Raw genomic sequence first — 21,816 nt, 5'->3', positions numbered from 1 at the left:
ATTATCCTACACTTTTATGATGATCGTAGTACTGCTGTGTCAAACTGCACAAGTAACTGAATTATTGAAATGACTTTGCCGGTATTCACTCAACCCACCGATTTAGTCGGAACGTATGACTATCACACTGGTGGAAGGCAGACACATTCATAAACAATGATTACTGGATTACTTAAAGTAAATTGGATAAGATTTATTGAAAATTAAAGAGAACATGTTTCACCTCTTAAAGAACAGAAGAAGAAAAAGTCTGATCCTGCTGAGCAAATGAGACGTCAGTCCTCATGGGGAGGTCAGTCTGCTGCACAACATCAGCGCCCCCTGTTGGTCAGTCTGTCTCCATCATCCACACTAGACTGACTTGAGACTCTTACCAGGAGTCCTTTATTTAAACAGCAGATTCAACTTCAGGTACACAGTCTGGAATATTACAGAAACTCAATCGACAATATCCTTTTATTTTGAAACATTTCAACTCCAAGATGCAAAGACGGCAATAATTTAGTTTTTACATGTCTTAATTATGTCCCGCTGGAATTATTTCTCGCTTTTAAATCTAAATGAAATATTCTTAAAATAATTTGACAGGAGGCACAAACACAAATATATTTTTGTTTGCATTTGTTGATGTGTAAAAAAAAAAAAGAAAGAAAAGACATCAACTATCTGGACGAGAACGTCCTACACACACAGTTAAACATCGATGATCTTGATAAGAAATACAGTGTTAGTGGTAAAACAATGTTTGGATGTGTGAGGACCTTTAGAACATGTTGAAGCACACAGAGCAGTGACTCTCAGAGCCTGGGAGGGGGCTGCCCGCCCCTGGGGGCAGGCTGGGGTCACAGGTCATGCAACACCACAGAAGTGAGCAGAGTAAAACATCCTGTCTAGTGAAACGTGGCCATGGAGCAGAGACAACAACGATGGATTCTAAGGCACAAAAGCGTGAGACTCTTACGGGAGATGAAGGAAGCTGTCCTTAAACTGAATATAGTAATCCCCAACCAGGCCCTTTGAAGACCAACTCGAAAAACATCAAGTCCAGTATGGCTAACAAACTGTGTCTTTACATTTAAAAAAAAAACACACCCAGGAACTAAGACTGGTAATTAACATAAAAACATCAAACGTTTTGCTTTTAACTCAATTCAATGAGTCAGTTCTTGTACGACCCATACTGTGAAATCGGCTCAAAAATTGATATGATTTATTTATGTAAATCCTTACCACACTTGTCTTGTGGGGGACACAACATTCTGATGCTGGGCCTCCAGCCTACTCTACCAGACAGCCTCACCTGCCTCTCTCTGGGCCGAGGCGGAGGAGCTACAGTTTGGAGTCGGAGTCTTGAGGCTTGAGCTGGGCCTCAGGGCCGTCCTCCTCCCCGGCCCCGGCCCCGGCCTCGGGGGCCTGGTACAGGTCGTGGGTCCACTTGGGGCTGCTGCCTCCCTTCCTGTAGACGAAGCGCCCCCTGCTGCGGGGGAAGGCCCCCCGACCACGCCCCCGACCCTCCAGCCACGACTTCTCCCCCTCACGGTCGTCATGCTGACACACACAGACACACACAGAGAGGAGAGAGAGACAACAAAAAGAGAAACTAACAGATGAGAGGGGGGAAAGACAGCAAATGTTTTTTGGGGAAGTGTGACCATGTTGCAAGCCGGAGCAGGAACTCACAAAGTAGTACTTCCTGCTCTTGGGCGTGTACTCTGGGTCCCACTCCTCCTCGGGGGGCCTGACCGGGGCGCTGGCGGGGGGAGCCTGACCGTTGCTGCTGTTGTTTCCAGGGTAACCGCCCCTGCTCCAGCCCCTGCCCCTCACCCTGGGGAACTGAAACCACAGCCAGAGTCAGAAACCTAACACAGCTCAACAGGAGAGCAGAAATCTAGATAACTTCAAAAATGGATAAATAAAAGGTCAAAGAAAACAGAGAGAAATTAGAGGTGGTTTGGGAATTAGGTTGTGTTCAGTGTTAAGGATTTTGTTATTTTACCTTCATAGATCCTGTTGTGCATGATATAAGTATTATACAGTATCATCATCATCATGTTCACTACAGCAGTTAGGGTGAAGGAAGAGAGCAGAGCAGTGACATGTACAGGTGAGCGGTGAGCCTGTAACCACACAGGAGAAGAGCAGAGAAGGGACACTTACAAAGCCACGTCCTCGTCCCCTGTCCATTTCATAGTCCCTGGGGCTCCTGTCCATGGGCCCCCTGTCCCCCGGCCCCCTGGGCCCCGGCCCCCGCTCCAGTGGCCCTGAGGGCCCAGGGTAGTCCCGTGGACTGAAGCGATGCTTGCTGAACCCTTCCATGTGCTCCATCCCCTCCGCCATGAAGGCCTTCCCCCTGAAGGCTGGAGAGGGGGAGGAGGAGGAAGAGGAGGAGGGAGAGCGCTCTCGTCTCTTCTTGCTCTTCCTGTGAAAGACAGAGAGCAGGTGAGACACACAGGGAACATGGGCAGCACAGGCCAGCTGGGTGTGAGGGCAGGTGAGACACACAGGGAACACGGCAGATCCACATACTTGGACTTCTTGTGGTGCTTGGCTGCCTTGTCGGAGGACTTCTCAGGGCTGGGCCCGTGAGACCCCCCGGAGCCCTTGTCTCCCTCCTGCTTGTATTCCTTGGCTGAGAACCTTTTACGGCGCTCAATATCCAGGCGCAGGTCCATTACATCTCCTTTGGGTTTCTTACTTTGATCCTGCAGAGACACAGCAGGGTCCTGGGGGTTAGTACAGGCCTTCTGCTTCCAGACTGTCAGAATGCTTGATAACTTCACACATGGAACACACAGCGTAGGGACCCGCACTGTGGTGGAGAGCAAAGGTATCGTCTAAGTAACGTGTTAAGGTTGGCTGTATCAGTGGTGATGAACTGATCGTCTAGGTAACGTGTTAAGGTTGGCTGTATCAGTGGTGATGAACTGATCGTCTAGGTAACGTGTTAAGGTTGGCTGTATCAGTGGTGAGGAACTGATCGTCTAGGTAACGTGTTAAGGTTGGCTGTATCAGTGGTGATGAACTGATCGTCTAGGTAACGTGTTAAGGTTGGCTGTATCAGTGGTGATGAACTGATCGTCTAGGTAACGTGTTAAGGTTGGCTGTATCAGTGGTGATGAACTGATCGTCTAGGTCAGTGGTTCTCAATCTTGGTCCTCGGGACCCCCTGTCCTGCATGCTTTAGATGTTTCCCTGCTCCAACACAAGCAGGGGGTCCCGAGGACCAGGACTGAGAAGCACTGGTCTAGGTAACGTGTTACGGTTGGCTGATTCCTCTGCACCAGGACTGCGGGGCCACGTTTTCATGCCAGCACACACACAAGCTACAGCAGAGACCACAGCATGCAGGGGAGGAACAGCTCACACACACATCTGCACCCCATCTACTGGTGGGGCTCAGAATGCACCCCATCTACTGGTGGGGCTCAGAATGCACCCCATCTACTGGTGGGGCTCAGAATGCACCCCATCTACTGGTGGGGCTCAGAATGCACCCCATCTACTGGTGGGGCTCAGAATGCACCCCATCTACTGGTGGGGCTCAGAATGCACCCTTCCTCAAATTCAACACTCATAAAACACTCACTGCATTCTCATCAAACATGACAGATCTGTGAACTAGTATTTGCTGAGTTTAGACTTGTGCTTAAGTGTGTTCATTGCATCTGCACCACATACTGTCTCATATCCGTAGCGTGGTACACAAGCTTGTTTAACTGAGGGTGCAGGTGGACTGGCTTTAGTCCTGAGACACAGCTGCATGCACACACACTCATTCACACTCCACCATCAGAACATCATTCTACAATACTGGAATACATTTTGCTGGAGGAGAAATACTTACAATGGCATTGATAAGAGTCCTTTGAGAGGCTTGGATACAGGATGTTAAGTCCCCTCCTCTTAGCCTTTGCTTGGGTACGTATACACCCTCTCAATAACCATATCTCATCTCACAGGCTTGGGGGCTCTCTTGGTACAACAATACACAACTGGACCTTTTGATTTAGACTTATGATTCTCCTTTAAAAGAAAGGCAGACAGCTGAAACCTGCTGCTTCGGATCATCTCAACGTTTCTCTCCAAACACTTCAAATGTGAAAAAGGCCGGTCACCTTGTAGCTGGTCTCCTCCATCTCCTCAAACAGCTGAGAGTGCCTCTTAAAGGCACTGGGGGAGACATCGATCCTCCTGAGGAACACACCAACAGTCAGGAGACGCACCCACGCACACAGAACAGGCTGTCAGAACATGCCATCCCCAGTAACTGGTTTTGGCTGGGTGTATGAGGGTGTGTGAGGGTGTGTGGAGAGGCAGGGTGTGTGAGGAGGCAGGGTGTGTGAGGGTGTGTGGAGAGGCAGGGTGTGTGAGGAGGCAGGGTGTGTGAGGGTGTGTGAGGAGGCAGGGTGTGTGAGGGCGTGTGGAGAGGCAGGGTGTGTGAGGGTGTGTGGAGAGGAAGGGTGTGTGAGGGTGTGTGAGGAGGCAGGGTGTGTGAGGGTGTGTGGAGAGGCAGGGTGTGTGAGGGTGTGTGAGGGTGTGAGAGGAGGCAGGGTGTGTGAGGGTGTGTGAGGAGGCAGGGTGTGTGAGGGTGTGTGGAGAGGCAGGGTGTGTGAGGGTGTGTGGAGAGGCAGGGTGTGTGAGGGTGTGTGGAGAGGCAGGGTGTGTGAGGGTGTGTGGAGAGGCAGGGTGTGTGGAGAGGCAGGGTGTGTGGAGAGGCAGGGTGTGTGGAGAGGCAGGGTGTGTGAGGAGGCAGGGTGTGTGAGGAGGCAGGGTGTGTGAGGAGGCAGGGTGTGTGAGGGTGTGTGGAGAGGCAGGGTGTGTGAGGGTGTGTGGAGAGGCAGGGTGTGTGAGGGTGTGTGGGGAGGCAGGGTGTGTGAGGGTGTGTGGAGAGGCAGGGTGTGTGAGGGTGTGTGGAGAGGCAGGGTGTGTGAGGGTGTGTGGAGAGGCAGGGTGTGTGAGGGTGTGTGGAGAGGCAGGGTGTACCTGTGGATCTCTGGGCTCCTTCTTGGCTTCATCATTTCCGTCTCTGCAGCCTTTCTTTGGTACATGGCAAAGCGCTCGCTCAGCGTCATGCCTGACGAGCGGAAGTGTTGAGCTGCAAACACACACGCAGTCAACTCACCAGCCAGCTCTCCTACCTACAGGACTGACTCCTGAGTGGATGCTGATTATCCTTTTATTATTTATGAGGCCTCTTAAGTGGGCAACGATTCAAATGCCCCCTGTGTGTCAGCAGCATGAGAGCACAGAGATATGAAGCGCCTCACCTTTGATGTAGTGCACGATGGTGACGATGTGCTGAGCGAACAGCTCTGATGGGCTGTGGCGCAGCTGCGCCTGCTGAAGGTGCTCGAAGATGGAGCGGAACTCCTGGTCTCTCTTAGAGGGCAGCAGGTCCCGGGGCACGCGGCCATCCTTCAACACACCTGAAAAACTGGACAGAGAGAGACAAGATCACACACACACACACACACACACACACACCGGCCAGACGTTCTCAGAACCTGTCGTGGGAGGCTGTTTAGTCTCAGCTGTATTGGTGCCATGTGAGGTGATAGACACACAAACCTGGGCATTTCATCGAAGGAGTTTACTTTCAGTTCAAAGTCCTCCCTCTTCCCAGAGGGCCGTCTGGCAGGGGACTCCTCGCGGGCGCTGGGGAACAGAGGCTTGTCCCTCTCCCTGCTGTCCACACCTCGAGGAACCACCGGGGACAGCGTGGGACTCCTCTTCTCCTTCTCCTTCTCCTTCTTCTCCTTCTTCTTGGCCTTCTCCTCCTTCTTGGACAGCTTGCGGCTCCGGTACAGCTCGTTCTCCATGTGCTCCAGGTCTTCCTCCACCTCCTCCACCTCCCTCCGGCTCTTCTCCTTGTAGTACGACCCCTCGTCCTCCCACTTCCCGAAGATGTCTCTGGCTGTCAGCGGGGCTTTGGGCTTGGTCGGGTCGCTCTCCGCCTCCCTGTCCTTCAGGCCCTGGGACCGGAGGAACTGCTCCTCCTCCACGTCAAAGAAAGGCAGGCTGCTGTCCTCCTTGGGGTCTGGCAGCGCTGCCAGGCTGCTGTAGAGGGCGGCGGGCGGGCCGGTCTCTGCCTCCTGCTCGTCAGACGAGCTGTGCTCCCCTTCCTCCCCTGCCTCCCGCTCACACACCTGCTTCTTGCCCTGACTCTCTGCCAGGAACCTGCACAACCACACAGAGGAGCAGCCTTTAACCACAGGTCTACCAGAGCAGGATTCATGTTCAGCTCAAACAGTCTCAATCACAATCATGGTTACTGATGGAATACAACATGGGAAAATGCAAAACAGCTCAATCAGAAGAGAATCTGGGCAAGTTCTGAATACAACGCACTTACAGACGCCCATGAAAGACATGACTAATCACATGACTTGTATTACAATCGTTATACTTACTTAACCACCACCTTTTAAATTAGTCTGATTTCATACAACTTCTTTTTAATGCATTGTGGAGGCCGACTTTTTCAAAATTGTATTTGTATTTTTATTGTTTCTTCTTCTGTGTTCTTTGTTGCTGGACACAGACTAAACACATTTAAAAGAACAATTATAAATCACACACTGAGAAGATGCCATTTCAAAAGAAAAAAGAAACACGATGAGGAATCGGGGAGGGAAACCTACTTTTTAAAAGCAGATGAAATGGCCGTCTTATCTCCAGCAGGCTTGGCATCGTCCTTAGAGAAGAACCCAAACCCTCCGAAGGCGGCGGTGCCCGTTTGAGGGGGGCTCTTAGAGGGAGGGGGGCTGCTGACTGTCCTCCACAGAGCCCCCCCGCTGTTAGCCCCCCCACTCTTAGCCCCCCCTCTGTTAGCCCCCTTGCTGTTGGAGCCCTCTGGTGGCCCCTGCTTGTCTCCAGCAGCCGGCCGGCTCTGGGATCCTGCGTGTTTGGGGCTGGCGTCGTACTCCCTCACACCCTTCCACTTCCCTCCGGACGGTTTCTCCTGGTGGCTGGCGTCCCCGCCCGGCCCCCCAGCCCCCGGCCCTCCGGCCCCCGGCCCCTCTCCCGGGGCCTCGGGGAACTTGTTCTTGGCCTCCTTGGAGGCGTGTTTCCCGGCGCGGGAGCGGCGCGCGGGGGAGGAGGAGCGGGAGGAATAGCTGCTGTGGCGGGAGCGGCGGGAGCGTCCGGAGGAGGAGCGGTCAGAGTAGCGGGAGCGGCTGCGGCTGGCAGAGCGCTTCCTGGGCGTGCGGGAGCGAGAGCGCCCCCTCCTGGGGCTGTGAGGGTGGTGATCCTGGTCGTGGTGGTGCCAGTTACCCCCCCCCTGCCAGTTGTTGGCTCTGTAGCCGTAGTTGCCGCCCCCTCGCTGGTAGCGCCCCCGGGGGTAGTATCCACGCGTGCGTCCGCGGTAGTAGTACGGCCGGCGGAAGCCACGGTTGTAGCCCCGGAAGCCGCGGTTGTTCTGGTAGTCCCTGGTGGGGTAGTTCCTGCCGTGGGAGGGGGAGTGGGACCGGGAGCGAGAGCGAGACCTGGAACTGGGAGAGGATGTGGGTTAGAATCAGAATGGGATTTATTCGCCATGAAAGTTTGCACAGACAAGGAATTTGCTTTGGCAGGAAGGTGCATACAATAAACATTTAGGGACCTAACATTTAAATATGTGGACTATCTATACTAAGGGTACATAAACTAGCAGTACTAAGTGGAATTATAATTAGATAAAATATACAATCAAATAAAATATAGGTAGCGCTGTTGCCATGACCTCTTCCTAATGGATGAGGTATCATTTTACAATCCAACATGGCTTCAAGGAGGAAGAGGAGGTCAGCAGGGTCCTACCTGTAGCGGTGTTTCCGGGAGCGAGAGCGTGAGCGAGTCCTGGAGCGAGAGCGGGAGTAGGAGCGTGAGCGTGAGCGCGGAGGGGAACCCGGAGCCTTCGACATCTCGGAGATCTCAAGGTTTTCAAGATTCTCAAGGTTCTCCGAGGAACACGGCTGTTGGAGGACACGGGTGGGGCTGTGTTAGTATCTGTCTGCTAGACATAAAGACAGTGATGACCTATGGTGCATCATTTACACACAATATAATGACACGCCTCCACACATTTCTTGGAGCATATTATTAAACAGTGGATCTCTGCTTCATGCTGTAGAGCTGTTGAAAGCTTAGCTCTCAAACCCTGGCAGAGGACAAGGGCGCTGGGCGCTCTGGTGGAAAAAGTCAAAACCTTGGAGCTGAAATCAGAAACAACACATTCATCTACCCACAGATTAGAAACTGGAGGAGACCACCGCTGTTTCATAGGGGTACACTGAATCAACACATGGATGAGATGAATGTCTGGAAGCATGTGCAGGCTAGCATTATCGTTTTGCTAAGTCAGTGGGTAGGAGGTCTTAGGCGTGCATGAGGAGTGTTATCTGCAGGAATGTGAGAAAGCTGCATATAGATACTTTAACCCACTGTAGGCTGTCAGTTCAAACTTGGTATCCATTTCATACTGACATTCTTTTAAGATTCCAGGCCACTGAGAGAATATTATTAGCCTGCGTACAAGTTAGAATTGTGCAAGACACAGGCAGTGGACACTACATTTGAGTTCTGAGATCAACCACCAGGTTTTCTACTCCATTACTAAATCAGGAACTTGATGTAAAAACATCTAGGCCTATCACAGGCTGACAACACTCTGAACTTGTGTGACATGTTCTTCAGAACACCAATCAAATATCAAATGTTATTTTATTTTAACTGGATGGAAGCCCAGATAAGGAGAACAAGCAGGCGTTGTCTCTGTTGATTCTGCTGAGTAAGTTAATAATTAACCACTCATTGTTTGTAGTGAATCATTCCTGATGCTCTTGTTGTCATTCCCAAGGCTGTGCAGAAAGCACGGTCCGAAGTTCGTGCTCGCTCTGAATGTAATTACTGCACAGTGCCCCCGTGCATTTAGGTTCACATGCAAAGTAGTTTATGTAGCCCAGCTTCCTTACTGTGACGTTAACCGAGCTAGGTAAAGCAGAGCATGAACGTGTCGTCAAACGAAGACGCATGCAACCTCTTATTCGGAAAACCACACACACTGGCCTTAATGAGCAATGCTACTCCATGATAATAGGAGTCGCAGTAGGTGCTATTCAGTCTCCTGTTTAGTTTCTCCGTCAAAATAGTGATACAATAGATCACAACGTGATGATTAAAAAGGTCTGAAAATTCGATTTTGAAATTGCATTTTACAGCCTGTTCTGCTACATATAGGTTCGTAGAACAAGCTGAACCAGATTCAGAGGCAGACTAACCTGTCTGAACGCCTTAGCCTAGGCCTGGTTATGACCAGAATGAGAACCACCTAGTCCATTCTATTGACTGCATCGTCTGATTCACACAGCACATGGTATTACAACTGGCACATGATTATGCTAATAGTAATAAGCAATGTGATAATTACATACTAGCTAAGGAAGATATTTTACAAGGGAATTCCATTCCGTAATGTTATGGAGTCGGATAGACTGGACGACTATAGCTTTACTAGCTAGTTTCGTTTCCTAGCAAGCTCTTTAGCCCTGTTAGTGGCTATTTGGCTAGGTTAGCCTGGCAGGGTTGGATGAGCTTAACGCTTAGCTACTACAGTAGCTAAGTATTCTACTGCTTTGAGTACCCTTGTTAGCTGCTAGTTAGCTTTTAACACACTTCCTAGGTTCACATGTCAGGCATATTTAACGGGCATTTTCACTTACCTTTACCCTGGCACTGGTCTCACGTAGAAAACTAACTTCCTGACTGGTTACCGCTTTAGTAAACTACCAGTAGCTACTGTTCTAGCAGCTAACTGAGAAGCTAAGCTCCTCTGCAAGATGGTTGCTATGGCAAGAAAACCTTCGGTACTCCTCGACGAAGCAAACTGTCTTCAGTGTCTGACCGAATGAAATATAACGTTGGATAATGTCTGATGTCTAGGCAAACTACCGGTACATATGTAAGATGTATACATATTTTTTGTTTGTTGATATTGTACCTGTTCACGATATTCACGCTGGCTAGCTAGGCTACTAAATAGCGCCTTGCTGAGTCTAGGTTTGGTTGTGCGAGTGTCGCCACTGAGGAGCTTCTGACTACGCAGCAAAGGGAGGTTCACATTTCCTTCCTGTATTTCCCTGTGTATCTCCTTCGTCGTCAACTTGGTTAAAGATACATACCAAAAATAACATTAATATATATATATATTTTTTTTTTACGTTTGCAGGGTTCACAGTAAGCCGACCATTAATTACTAAAGCCTGCTATTGACACAGTTTGTGACAGATGGAGATACTATCCTCATCACTATCGTCCTCATCACTGGAATGCACACTGCGTAGGCCTACTACAACTTTACCAGGTCAACAGGTCATTCCCAGAGTGAAGTTTCATTTGGTCGGCAGAACAACCTACAACACACCGTTTACTGGGGCTTGTGAGACCTGACTGGAGTTTGCTATTAGACGCCACTATTTGGTGTTGGACCAAGATATGGCTCAACATCTTATCCTTTTATCATTATAGTTTGTTTTTGTTTTTTTTTTGGGGGGGGGGGGGGGGGGGGGGTTCTACAAGTGCATTAGACCTAAAGGCAGAGTAGTCCTAAACTTAGGGCTCTCAAGACACGCACTTCAGCCATTTCTCACGCTCTCACGCAACACCTTATCTAGCGCGTTTCAACCATTTCTCACGCTGAGAAATAAGGGATACTTGTCCCGCTATGTAAGGGACGTGGCGCATGCAAACTGAGATTATAGTTGTCTCGAGTTATACTGTGTAAAAAACAACGAAACACCCACCGCACCCCCACCAGCGTCCTATGGCACGAGATAACTTCCTCGTTGAGCGTCTCAAAGCTTCCTGTCAGACACGTAGCCAATTACAATGTAGTCTAGCATAGCTACATACTTCTTATTGCTGTAAAATGAAGTCCGATCCCTTGCTGTGTTCTACTCTAGACACACGTCTTGGAAGAGTTGAAGCTGCCACCCTCCTGCCTTTACAGAATAAATAAGGCACAATATAACGTCATCCAGATGGCAGCCATTACATCCGGCTGAGATACACATCCAATACCTCTTGTCTTCCATATTATTTTAACAAGAAAGTCTGTCATCTGTCGCCTCTGTCTCTAATTCACCCCTTTTTTTTTTTACCTCTTTGACCTCTAGCTTAATGACACTTTGAGCAACTCAGACATACATTTGTCCCTGGTCGTCTAACTGGGTTATACTGCCAGGAAACTGTCCTGATGTCATTACATGCAGAGCTGTACAATGCCAAATCTTGCCATTATCTATTTAGTCAGACTTGTGTTCCTCTGACAAAAAGCAAAACCAAGCACACCAACAAGCCAATCGCACAGACAGGGCAAAGCTGGAGAGGATATAACAAACAGAGAGCAGGCATGTTCAACAACTGTGTACACACCAAAAGGTGTCACGTTAGGACAGGAACATGTTGCTGTTCTGGTTGTAACGCAAAGAGTTACAACCAGAGAGAGGCTGGAGGGGCTTTCAACCTCTCTCTTCAGTCCAAACACAGGACCCCTCAGATAACATCTCTTCAGTCCAAACACAGGACCCCTCAGATAACCTCTCTTCAGTCCAAACACAGGACCCCTCAGATAACCTCTCTTCAGTCCAAACACAGGACCCCTCAGATAACCTCTCTTCAGTCCAAACACAGGACCCCTCAGATAACCTCTCTTCAGTCCAAACACAGGACCCCTCAGATAACCTCTCTTCAGTCCAAACACAGGACCCCTCAGATAACATCTCTTCAGTCCAAACACAGGACCCCTCAGATAACCTCTCTTCAGTCCAAACACAGGACCCCTCAGATAACCTCTCCTCAGTCCAGACACAGGACCCCTCAGATAACCTCTCTTCAGTCCAAACACAGGACCCCTCAGATAACCTCTCTTCAGTCCAAACACAGGACCCCTCAGATAACCTCTCTTCAGTCCAGACACAGGACCCCTCAGATAACCTCTCTTCAGTCCAGACACAGGACCCCTCAGATAACCTCTCCTCAGTCCAGACACAGGACCCCTCAGATAACATCTCTTCAGTCCAAACACAGGACCCCTCAGATAACATCTCTTCAGTCCAAACACAGGACCCCTCAGATAACATCTCATCTCATGTAGGATTCAAATTGTTACAGAAATGATGCATTAAGTTGAAACTAATGAAAGATTTTACCTCAAGACTTGTAGCTGAAAGTGTGAGAGAGCAGGAAGCACATTGAACTGCGATATCACGTTTCCTGGTTTTATAAAATGCTTCCTGGTTTTATAGCTGTTTTGTGGTTGGTGAAAAAACACAGGGTGTTGCTGGAGTAGGCTGTACGGAACAGTCACAAAGAGGATGATCATAAGTACATAATAGGATTAGTACCAAAGAAAGCTTCAAAAGTGAATGATTAATTATGTGTGTTTACTGTTAATGTTTTGTTCATTAGATCATGATGGAGATCAAGTACACCCTGGCCCTGGACCAGGCTGGGATGCACAGGTATTAGAAGGTGTGAACTGAGTGCATGTTTTCATATCAAACTCAGTTAGGCAAAATACATCCTCATGCAAATACAGTGACCTTCCAGGAACAAGGATAGAATCTAAACTGCTGTAGGCAAAAGAGGGAAGGATGACGAGTCATTCATCACTAAGTGAAACTTCAACAGAACTGTGGACAGTTATAGGTTGTGTAACTTTGAAGGGTCAGACTAGGATTACAAGGCTCTCTGGCATGGTACCCATAGCAACAGTAAAACAAATACAAGCTCCTCTCCCGGCTAGCAGGTGTTGGTGTTCTCGCTTCTGGTTCAGAGTGTGGGGTGTCACCATGGTGACTACACTGCAATCACTGAGAGAGCATCAACATTTTGCTCCCCTGTCAGTGACCGAAGCTGTTATCGTCTTAGCTACTGCATTTATTTATACTTGAATGAGGAGTTGGCAATCTGTTTGACACATCAAGAATAATATAAGAAAACCAAATAACAGGTATCCTTGGGTGGTGAATCACATCACCTTTCAACTAAATGACTCTGGTGCTTAACCCTCGTGCTGCCTTCGGGTCACATGACCCAAAGGTTCATAACGAACCATCGTTGTGTTTACCCAATTTTACCCAATACAAAAACAAATAAAAATAATTTTCTTTTAACCATTCCAATGTGGGGGGTCTGAGACAGCCCGACAGTTAAAAGAAAATGCTTCACTTTGTTTTTGTATGAGGTAAAGTTGTCGCAATACGAAGGTGGGTCACAATGACTGATGGGTCAGAATGACCCGAAGATAACACAAGGGTTAAAGGTACGACAGGAAAATAACTTGTTCTTGGCTTTGTTCGAGCACACGTAAAGACAACCAACTGTATCTGCCAACATATTTAAAAGAAAATAACTTCAAGATTAAGTCAGAATGATACAAATGAACACTAAGTTCTTCTTTTATTAATGAAATTAAGAGGTTTCAGTTTTTCAGCTAGTCAAATCATGCAAGAGGCAACTAACGAGGACCCTTTCCTCAAACGGTAAAATCCTGCTTGACTGACAGAAAAGCAGACATCTCTTTCATAAAGCTTTAATCCACAGAGCCAAGATTATACACATTTACATACAGTATTTGTGGCCCATCCTTATAATGTTCCACACATTAAATAAGCTCAATGATTCAAGACAAAAAGAACCAACACACACACTTTGTTCAATTTAAGATAACAATAGTAATATTATAACGTCAACAATAATGATAATAACAACCATGATCTAATACTGTGTATTTTCAGGTCTTGTATTCTCTAAAATTCATTATATTGTCAGTCATTTAAGGTGCACCAAAATCTGCATGTGACATTTGAACAAATCTTGGACTGTAAGAGGCAGTGAAGAAGAATGAAAATGTTAACATTTGTTTGCACATTTTTTGTTCATTTTGTAATGAGTTTCCCCCCCTCCTCGCGGCCTTGGGTCGTGTGGATGTTTCTGTGTTTGTTTGGCACACGTCCTCCTCCTGAGCAGCTGCAGCTCTCTAGTCACGGTTAGGGTTAGGCTCCACCAGGGTTAGGGTCAGGCTCCACCAGGGTTAGGGTTAGGCTCCACCAGGGTCGTCCTGCAGCCTGGGCAGGGTCTTGCAGCCTGGGCACTCACAGGACCTCTGTGGCCACACAAACAAAAGAAAAAAAGAAAAGGGGAGAGAGAAAGAACAAGGGCATGATCAGTATTGCTTTATTGAGCACAAACATTTGAGAAGATAAACTTCAAATGTGTAATCATATACATGTTTTTCAACACCAACAACATCTATTTTTAGGTTACCTTAAACCTACAAAGTCAGTCAGGCTAGTCTACCACAAACACATGATATGAACACTATCGTGGGTTTATTCTCTAATGTGGGGCTGTGGGCACGGTTACCTGCAACATGCTGAGGCTTCATGGGGCTGGTCTTCCTCAGGAAGGGCTCCTCTTCCTCCAGAGCCAGGATTGGGTCACTCTGCTGGTCACCTGACCCCAACGTGCTCTTCCCGCTGTGATTGGACAGCTGAATGATCTCCTCAAAGTCAGCTGCTTCTCCATTGGATGACAGGCCGTTCTGTTGTTTGATAGGTTGAACACCATTCAGCACAGGGCCAGACCCTCCTTGTGACTGGTTTATGTCTGCCGGATTGCTATCCAATAACTCTGAAGGTCTCTGCTGGCTTCCTGGTGCTGGAACAGATCACAGGTGAGAAGATGATTCCATTTCCTTTTCTTTATAATCCATTAAGACAAAACTACAGTAGTCTAGTGTTCAGGCAATGAAGTTTATTATTGTACCTTGATTGATCTCTGTGTCTGAACTGTTGTCCTTTCCATTGAGCTGAGATGACAACTTTGTGTCCTTCTGAAAGAAAAAGAACAACATATTGTTATTCAACAGTACAAAATGGAGATGGTTCTCCATGGATCAAAAGGTATCTTGCCTTTTCTCCTGCGTCGCTCTTGCGAGTCCTCTTCATGATCTCATCCAGGCGCTGTAGGTGAGGAAGGAGGGCAGTTACGGACTGAGGTGCTTTCAACGAATGAAGTATTAACAAGATTATTTTATGAACAAACAAGAAAAATGTGGATGTTCTTTTCTCTCCTTCTCCCTCTCCTCCCTCTGTCCTCCCTCTCCCTCTCCTCACCTTCTTCCTCTCCAGGCGTTCCTGTTCTTCTCTCTGGAAGTGCTTCTCTCTCTCCAGACGCTGCCGTTCCCCCTCCTCGCGAGCCTTCCCCTCAGCCTCCTCTCTCTGGAGACAGAGAAACACGGTCTTTAGTGCTTCAAAACACTGAGCAGTTATTAACATTTTAACCACGTAGAAGATAGTGAAGACAGGTAAGTGAGGGAATCATAGTCCCACTGTATGAGTCAACGCCTCAGTGCAGCACGGTCAGTTCTCAATCTCACCACACAGGGGCAGCACATGGTCTGGATTATAGTTATTGGTCTTGACTGGTATCTCTCATCTCGACTGTCATCACTTCCTGGTTGGGACAGGTGTTGCCAGGTGATGCTCCCTCACCTGTTTCTGCAGCCTGTCGTTCTCCTCCTGCTCCTGCTGAGCTCTGTCCTGCGCCTCCCTCTCCTCCTGCAGCCGCTGGGCCTGGTCCCTGGCTCTCTGCTCCTCCCCCATCACCCGCGCCTCCTCCTCCCTGCGCCTCCTCTCCTCCGCCTCGCGAGCCTTGCCCTCCTCGCGCAGGGCCCTGCACACGGAGCACACACACTGTCACCCCCGCTCTCTCGCTCTCTCGCTCGCTCTCACACCCAGAGGAGGTCAGAATGCGTCTGCTAACATGTTTACAACAAACAATCAACACTGGGTTTATGTAGTGGACACTTTCCAAACAAATGTACCGGGGGGGTTCTGAACCTGCAAACTCTTGATTTGCAGGCCAAACATATGTGTCGCTCTGTGGTTATAGCATTGTACTGCAGACCGAGAGCTCCCAGGTTCAAATCCCCCTATGTGTGTGGTGCCCAGTGTTAACCGTGTGGGGGGCTGCAGCTGACCTGTTCTTCAGCTCCTGCTCCTGGCGTTCCTGCTCCTCTCTCTCTCTCTGCTCCCGGGCAACACGACGCTTCTCTGCCAGCACACGGGCCGCCTCCTCTGGGTCGTTGGTGCCAGCAGAGGGCCTGGAGGGCTGGGCAGGGGCAGAGGGCCTGGAGGGCTGGGCAGGGGCAGAGGGCCTGGAGGGCTGGGCAGGGGCAGGGGCAGAGGGCCTGGAGGGCTGGGCAGGGGCAGGGGCAGAGGGCCTGGAGGCAAGTGCAGGTGTAGGGGAAGGGGTCTTGGAGGGCTGGGCAGGGGCAGGGGTCTTGGAGGGCTGGGCAGGGGCAGGGGCAAGGGAAGGAGTCTTGGAGGGCTGGGCAGGGGCAGGTGGAGGGGAAGGGGCAGGTAGTGCAATTGGAACTGCTGTAACCACAGGGGTAACGGGGCTAGCTGGGGCAGTCGAGGCGGCCGGCTCTTGGGAGGAGGGGCTAACTGTGACTGGGGCAGTCAGGGTCTGGGGGGTGGGTGGGGCAGAGACCAAGACGGCAGCAACAGCACTGGAGCCTGCTGGGAACAGGAGAGTTCAGTTTCAGGGAGACACTCAGTACAGCCTCTCAGCTCTGACCAGCAAGAGATTACAACTACAGGACCACTAGACTCTGGGGTCACAGTAACAATCTTAATCTGGAAGGATTGATCCAGTCATGTACAGAGCTTTGTCTGTCTGTGATATTTAAATTTGGTAACAAAACAACATGACTGGACATACACCAATCCCTTCCACTTCATGTGGGCTTGGATACAGTTACCATGGTAAACACACATACTTTTCGTGTCTCCGGGGCTGTCGAGCTGACGTGGCTTTCTGTTTGTTTCCACAGCAACGGCGGTGACGGTCTGTGCCGGTATCCTGGCGGGGGTGGAGGCCCGCTTGGGGCGGGTCTTGGTGCCTGTGGAGGGGGGTCCTGGGGGCCCCAGGGGGGCAGGGAGACAGGGGCCTGCTTTTGGGGGCCCCAGGGGATGGGGGTCTTTTCTTGGGTTTAGGAACACTGAGCCAGACATGAGAGAGAGAGAGAGAGAGAGAGAGAGGGGGGGGAGGTATGGAGGAAGAGGTGAGAGAGAGAGAGAGAGAGAGAGAGAGGTATGGAGGAAGAGGTGAGAGAGAGAGAGAGAGAGAGAGAGAGAGAGAGAGAGAGAGAGAGAGAGAGAGAGAGAGGTATGGAGGAAGAGGTGAGAGAGAGAGAGAGAGAGAGAGAGAGAGGTATGGAGGAAGAGGTGAGAGAGAGAGAGAGAGAGAGAGAGAGAGAGAGAGAGAGAGAGAGAGAGAGAGAGAGAGAGAGAGAGAGAGAGAGAGAGAGAGAGAGAGAGAGAGAGAGAGAGAGAGAGAGAAGGGGGGAGAGTTGTGGAGGATGAGAAAGAAGTTGTGCTGTTAGAACTCTGCACTTCTGATCTTTCATCATCTGATGTACTGTTTGTCTGGGGCTGTGGAGCAGGGCTGTGGTTCAGGGGTTTGGTGCGGAGTGTGGTGCACCTGTGTACCTGGCCTCTGGCCTGGATCTGGAGGGCGGCTTCTGCTTCAGCACCTTCTCCTTGGAGAGAGCGTTCTTCTCTTTCTCATTCTCCCTCTCCTTGTCTTTCTTCTCCTTGTTCTTCTTCTCCAGCTACGAGAACAAATACACCAGAGCATGACAAACAGGAAACTGAGGAAGGAGAGAGGAGGAAGGCAGGAAGCAGAATCATTTGAGTTTGTGTGTGTTGGTGTGCGTGTTTGAATGTATGTGTGCGTGTGCATGTGTGAGTTTGGAGGGGGGGGGGTGTCTTAGGAGTGTGTGCTAGCGTGAGGTCTGTTAGCCTACTGGAGCAGAGTTGCGACGGCGAGGGCGCTGGGTGATGTCGGGCGTGCTGGCAGACACCCTCCAGCGGTCGGGGGGGGGCGTGGCGGTCTGGGTGGGCGTGGCGGGGGTGCTGGTGGGAGTAGGCGGGTCAGGGGGCTGGCCGAGGCAGACCGAGAGCACTGCTGGGAGTCTGACACACAGTCACACTATCATCATGGGCTCTGCTAGCAGACACCTTTATCCAACATATAGAGGGGGATTGGAACCGGAGACCTCTTGATCTACAGTCAAGCGGTTGTACTGTACCACTGAGCTATACACAACCATGATAAAGAGAGAGAAATAGAGACAAAAAAACAGAGTGACAGAGCGAGTGATAGAGAGACAGAGAGACACGGACAGAGAGACAGAGTGACAGAGAGACACAGAGAGAGAGACAGAGAGCCAGTCCGGGGTCTTACTGGAGTCGCTGGTGTTCAGCAGGGTGGCGGCGCTGCGGCTGCGTGCCAGGAAGGACAGCGTGGGGGTCATGAGGCGCTCCACGATCCTGCTCTCCCACGGGCTGAGACGCAGGCTGCGGGCTGACAGGGACACACTGTCACAGCCAGGACGCTCACACACACACACACAACACACACTACCCAGTCCCAGACACCAAACCTGCAACCCTGGGTTCCTCCTACTCACTGACATCACTGCAGAACTTCACTCTCTCCCTTCCAGCCATGCAGAGGCAGGACAGGTCAGATTGCACAATTAGTCATGTTTGTTTGTTTGTTTAATGGGGTTGCTATGAGTGAGGCTCATTCTATGTAACTAACAGACTAAGGTCAGTGTCACATGGCTGTCCTGTGATGGGGACTGTTACGACATCATCAGATGATGCACCCTGAGCTGAGACAGTGAGCTGAGATGAGCTGTACAGGATGGAGAACACAACATGTGTTACATCAGCCAGAGGGGTCCCCAGGAAGTGCACCTCTCCCTGACATCCTGTCTGAACATGTCTCAAACTATTCAAGGAGGATTTGAACTCAGGACATTCTGAAAACGACGTTCCTCTCGAACTGAGCTGAATAGATGCTGTTCTCTTTGTGCTCTCTGGTCTCCCTTCAGCTCCTGTAAACTGTACGCTGGCTCCTAGCAATCTGGACACACAAGCATGGTTCACCTCCATCACAGGGACTTCATTATCACTAACGCAGTCGTCTGTAGCGTACTGTATGAACACATCTGACACGTCTCTGCTGAGCACACACCTCGCTCGCTCGCTCACGACACACACATAAACACAGCTTATAAAACACAGTACATCATCTCCCAGCAGCACACACACACGCATGGTGCAGCCACGACACAAGTTTATGAGAAGCGTGATGTTTAACAACTGTAGATGCCTTTCCTGGGAGGGCATCTACGTTACTGTGGAATGCACAGGTTGAAAGTAAACAGTGTGGATCACAGACCGGGTCGACTGGGTCGTGATCTGGGACGTGATCTCCAGACAGCCAGACTGGGTTGTGATCTGGGTCGTGATCTCCAGACAGCCAGAAGTATCCACCTACCTTCGCTGCATTTTGGCCAGATCATTTTTCACAGCTGATAACCCAAGAACCCCTCTGTTGCTAAGCAACAGTGATTTTTTTTTTTCCCTCCTTCAATGCGGCAAGACACTGGCTGTGTTGATGCCTGATTGGCTCCTCACCTCCTGGGCTGCTCTGATTGGCTCCTCACCTCCTGGATGGAATCCTCTATCTATACAGTAGATATAGCTATTAGAGGGCACATGTCCCAAGGACAAGTAATGGCTTCCAGACTGCCTGGGTTTCAAATAATACGATCTGGAGCACCCACTCTGCACTGCACATCTCGTTCTGCTCATCTGCTGTTCACTACCAGAAGTTCACCTGCTGGGAATGAAGTGCTACGTTTGAAGAACTGGATCTGAGTAAGCAGTTTCTGAAAGCTGCCGTGTGGGTGAAGATGATGTTAGAGAAATCCAACACCGCAAGGAACAGATGACAGGAATATCCTGCAGCGTCTGTGACAAGCAGGATATCTCTGAATGTCCCTGAGGGTAACATGTAGATTTAAATATTATGATCTGTCCATGCAGAGAAGAGTCTTGTTAGCTGGCTCAGATGGAGAACACCCTGTTACCGTTAGCAACTCCAAAATCATAGTGAAGGGGACAACTGAACATGACCAAGAGGAGAGGGTCTGGGAACAGGAAGTGACATAACTCAGAAACCAACACATGTATCTGTACACACAGTATGTAAAACCATAACGACACATGAGAGAGAGATGGCAGGGCAGGTCAAAATGCAGAGAGGGGGTCAACCAACACCAAGAACAACCAAAACAAACCCCACAATGCAACAGGACCAGGAGGGTGAGAGGAGGGGTGTGAATGACTGGTCACCAAGCACAGGCAGGCAGGCAGGCCACCAGGAACAACAGCTACAAAGTAAACCAAACACCAGGTGTGGGGGTGTGAGGAGGGGCTGGCGGGGCAGCAGGAGGGGGAGAGGCCTGGAGGACCAGGCGCCGGCTCCTTACTTCTACTGGGGGAGTTCCACAGCGTGGCGGACGACTTGGACAGCCTGCTGTTAATGACAGGCTCCAGCTGTCTCGGCAGGTTGACTGTGGAGGCTGAACACCGGCCTGCACCAGAGAGAAGGCACACAACAACCGTTCACTAGGAGGCGGGGCGGGGACCAGGGAGGTCAGAGGCTGGGGTGAGGGTTGGCGCCCTCTGCCGAGGTGACAGGATTGGCCCCTCTGGGCCACAGTAGTGTCTCTGTGTGACTGCTTGGAGACACAGGGCTCATGTTTGACCTCACTCACCTCACGCCGCACGTCATGCTCCATGTGAACTCTTAGCCCTGTTACGGAACATCAGGATGACACCAGGAAAGCTCTGGTGCATTTAGACATGCGCAGGTTCAGAATGAAGGAGAGATCTGAACTGTTGTTTTCATAGTTTCATTTAACAGTTTAACATTTTCAGGATGCAGGGTCCAGCCTCCACACACCCACAGTAGAGTATGATGAGGATGTGACCTCGTGAAAGTCCAACAGTTGTCAAGCCTCGGAAACACAGTGAAGAAAACAACTTTTCTCTCCTCGACTGTGATCTTCAGCCCTTCCCTCTGGTTGTTCGACTGAAAGTTCTGGAAAGTGACAACTGACACTGTTGCACGGCAACTGGCTTGGGAGGAGGGAGGGGTTTAATCAATTGTGTTTTGATGTGTACGTTTTTCAATGCAGTAAAAATGATTTGGTGTCAAGATGAAGTGATAGACTGAGGGCTCCAAGGTCACAACCCCTGCAGGTCTCACTGGGGTGATGACCTCAGGAGAGAGAGAGAGGAGCTCACAGCTCTGTGACACACTCAACACCTCCCTGTTCACACCCCAGCTCTAATGAAAACAGTAGTGTTCCCAGTCACCACCCTCCTGCTCCTCGGACCACAGGATCCAAACTAGACTTGGAGAGACTGTCGAATGATCAAATACAGATTTAGTCTTGTCGTGTTCAAGTGCTCCAGAATCATTCATATTTCAAGTAAAACATAGAACTGTTATTCGGGAAGGTGAATGTGGATTTAAAATACTTTCCCACATGACAACCCTAAACTCCAGTCCAGTAAACACCTTGTCTAGCAACGCAACCTTCTGACTAGCAGGTCAGTGTTCCCGGTCTATCCATATGTGGTTCTAGATGGTTCTATACGAGTGGTTCTATGTGGTTCCAGATGGTTCTAACCAAGTGGTTCTATGTGGTTCTAGGTGGTTGTGGTTCCAGACTCACTTTCCCTGCGGGAGGTCTGGTTCAAGCCCCCGGCCCAGGACCATCTCTGCTGGCGGATCTCTGCCCACGTCTTCTTGGTGGACCTCTTGATGGCCTGTTCATAGCGCTTCTACGGTGGAGAAACACACAAACACACTTTGAGTTCATCGTCTTTGATTCTAAATGGA

General features: G+C 49.9%; 1 protein-coding gene and 1 pseudogene across 1 annotated transcript; both read right to left on the bottom strand.

Annotated features, from left to right (window-relative positions):
- Window positions 1-357: 357 nt before the first annotated feature.
- thrap3b (thyroid hormone receptor associated protein 3b) lies at window positions 358-10,044 on the bottom strand. The gene is made up of 11 exons (XM_067256230.1): window positions 9,699-10,044; window positions 7,798-7,952; window positions 6,642-7,490; window positions 5,569-6,177; window positions 5,268-5,434; window positions 4,984-5,095; window positions 4,116-4,191; window positions 2,527-2,702; window positions 2,158-2,419; window positions 1,681-1,833; window positions 358-1,548 (listed from the first exon to the last, which is right to left on the bottom strand). The coding sequence occupies exons 2-11, from the start codon at window positions 7,899-7,901 to the stop codon at window positions 1,330-1,332; spliced, it is 2,727 nt and encodes a 908-aa protein (XP_067112331.1). The 5' UTR covers window positions 7,902-7,952; window positions 9,699-10,044; the 3' UTR covers window positions 358-1,329.
- A 3,359-nt stretch (window positions 10,045-13,403) lies between these two features.
- LOC136962553 (MAP7 domain-containing protein 1-like) overlaps window positions 13,404-21,816 on the bottom strand; it is a 22,287-nt pseudogene continuing 13,874 nt past the window's right edge.

This window comes from Osmerus mordax, chromosome 18 (genome assembly GCF_038355195.1).
Source record: "Osmerus mordax isolate fOsmMor3 chromosome 18, fOsmMor3.pri, whole genome shotgun sequence".
Lineage (NCBI taxonomy): Eukaryota > Metazoa > Chordata > Actinopteri > Osmeriformes > Osmeridae > Osmerus > Osmerus mordax.
The sequence above is the reverse complement of the archived record's forward strand: the minus strand, read 5'-3'. Positions and strand labels throughout refer to the sequence as shown.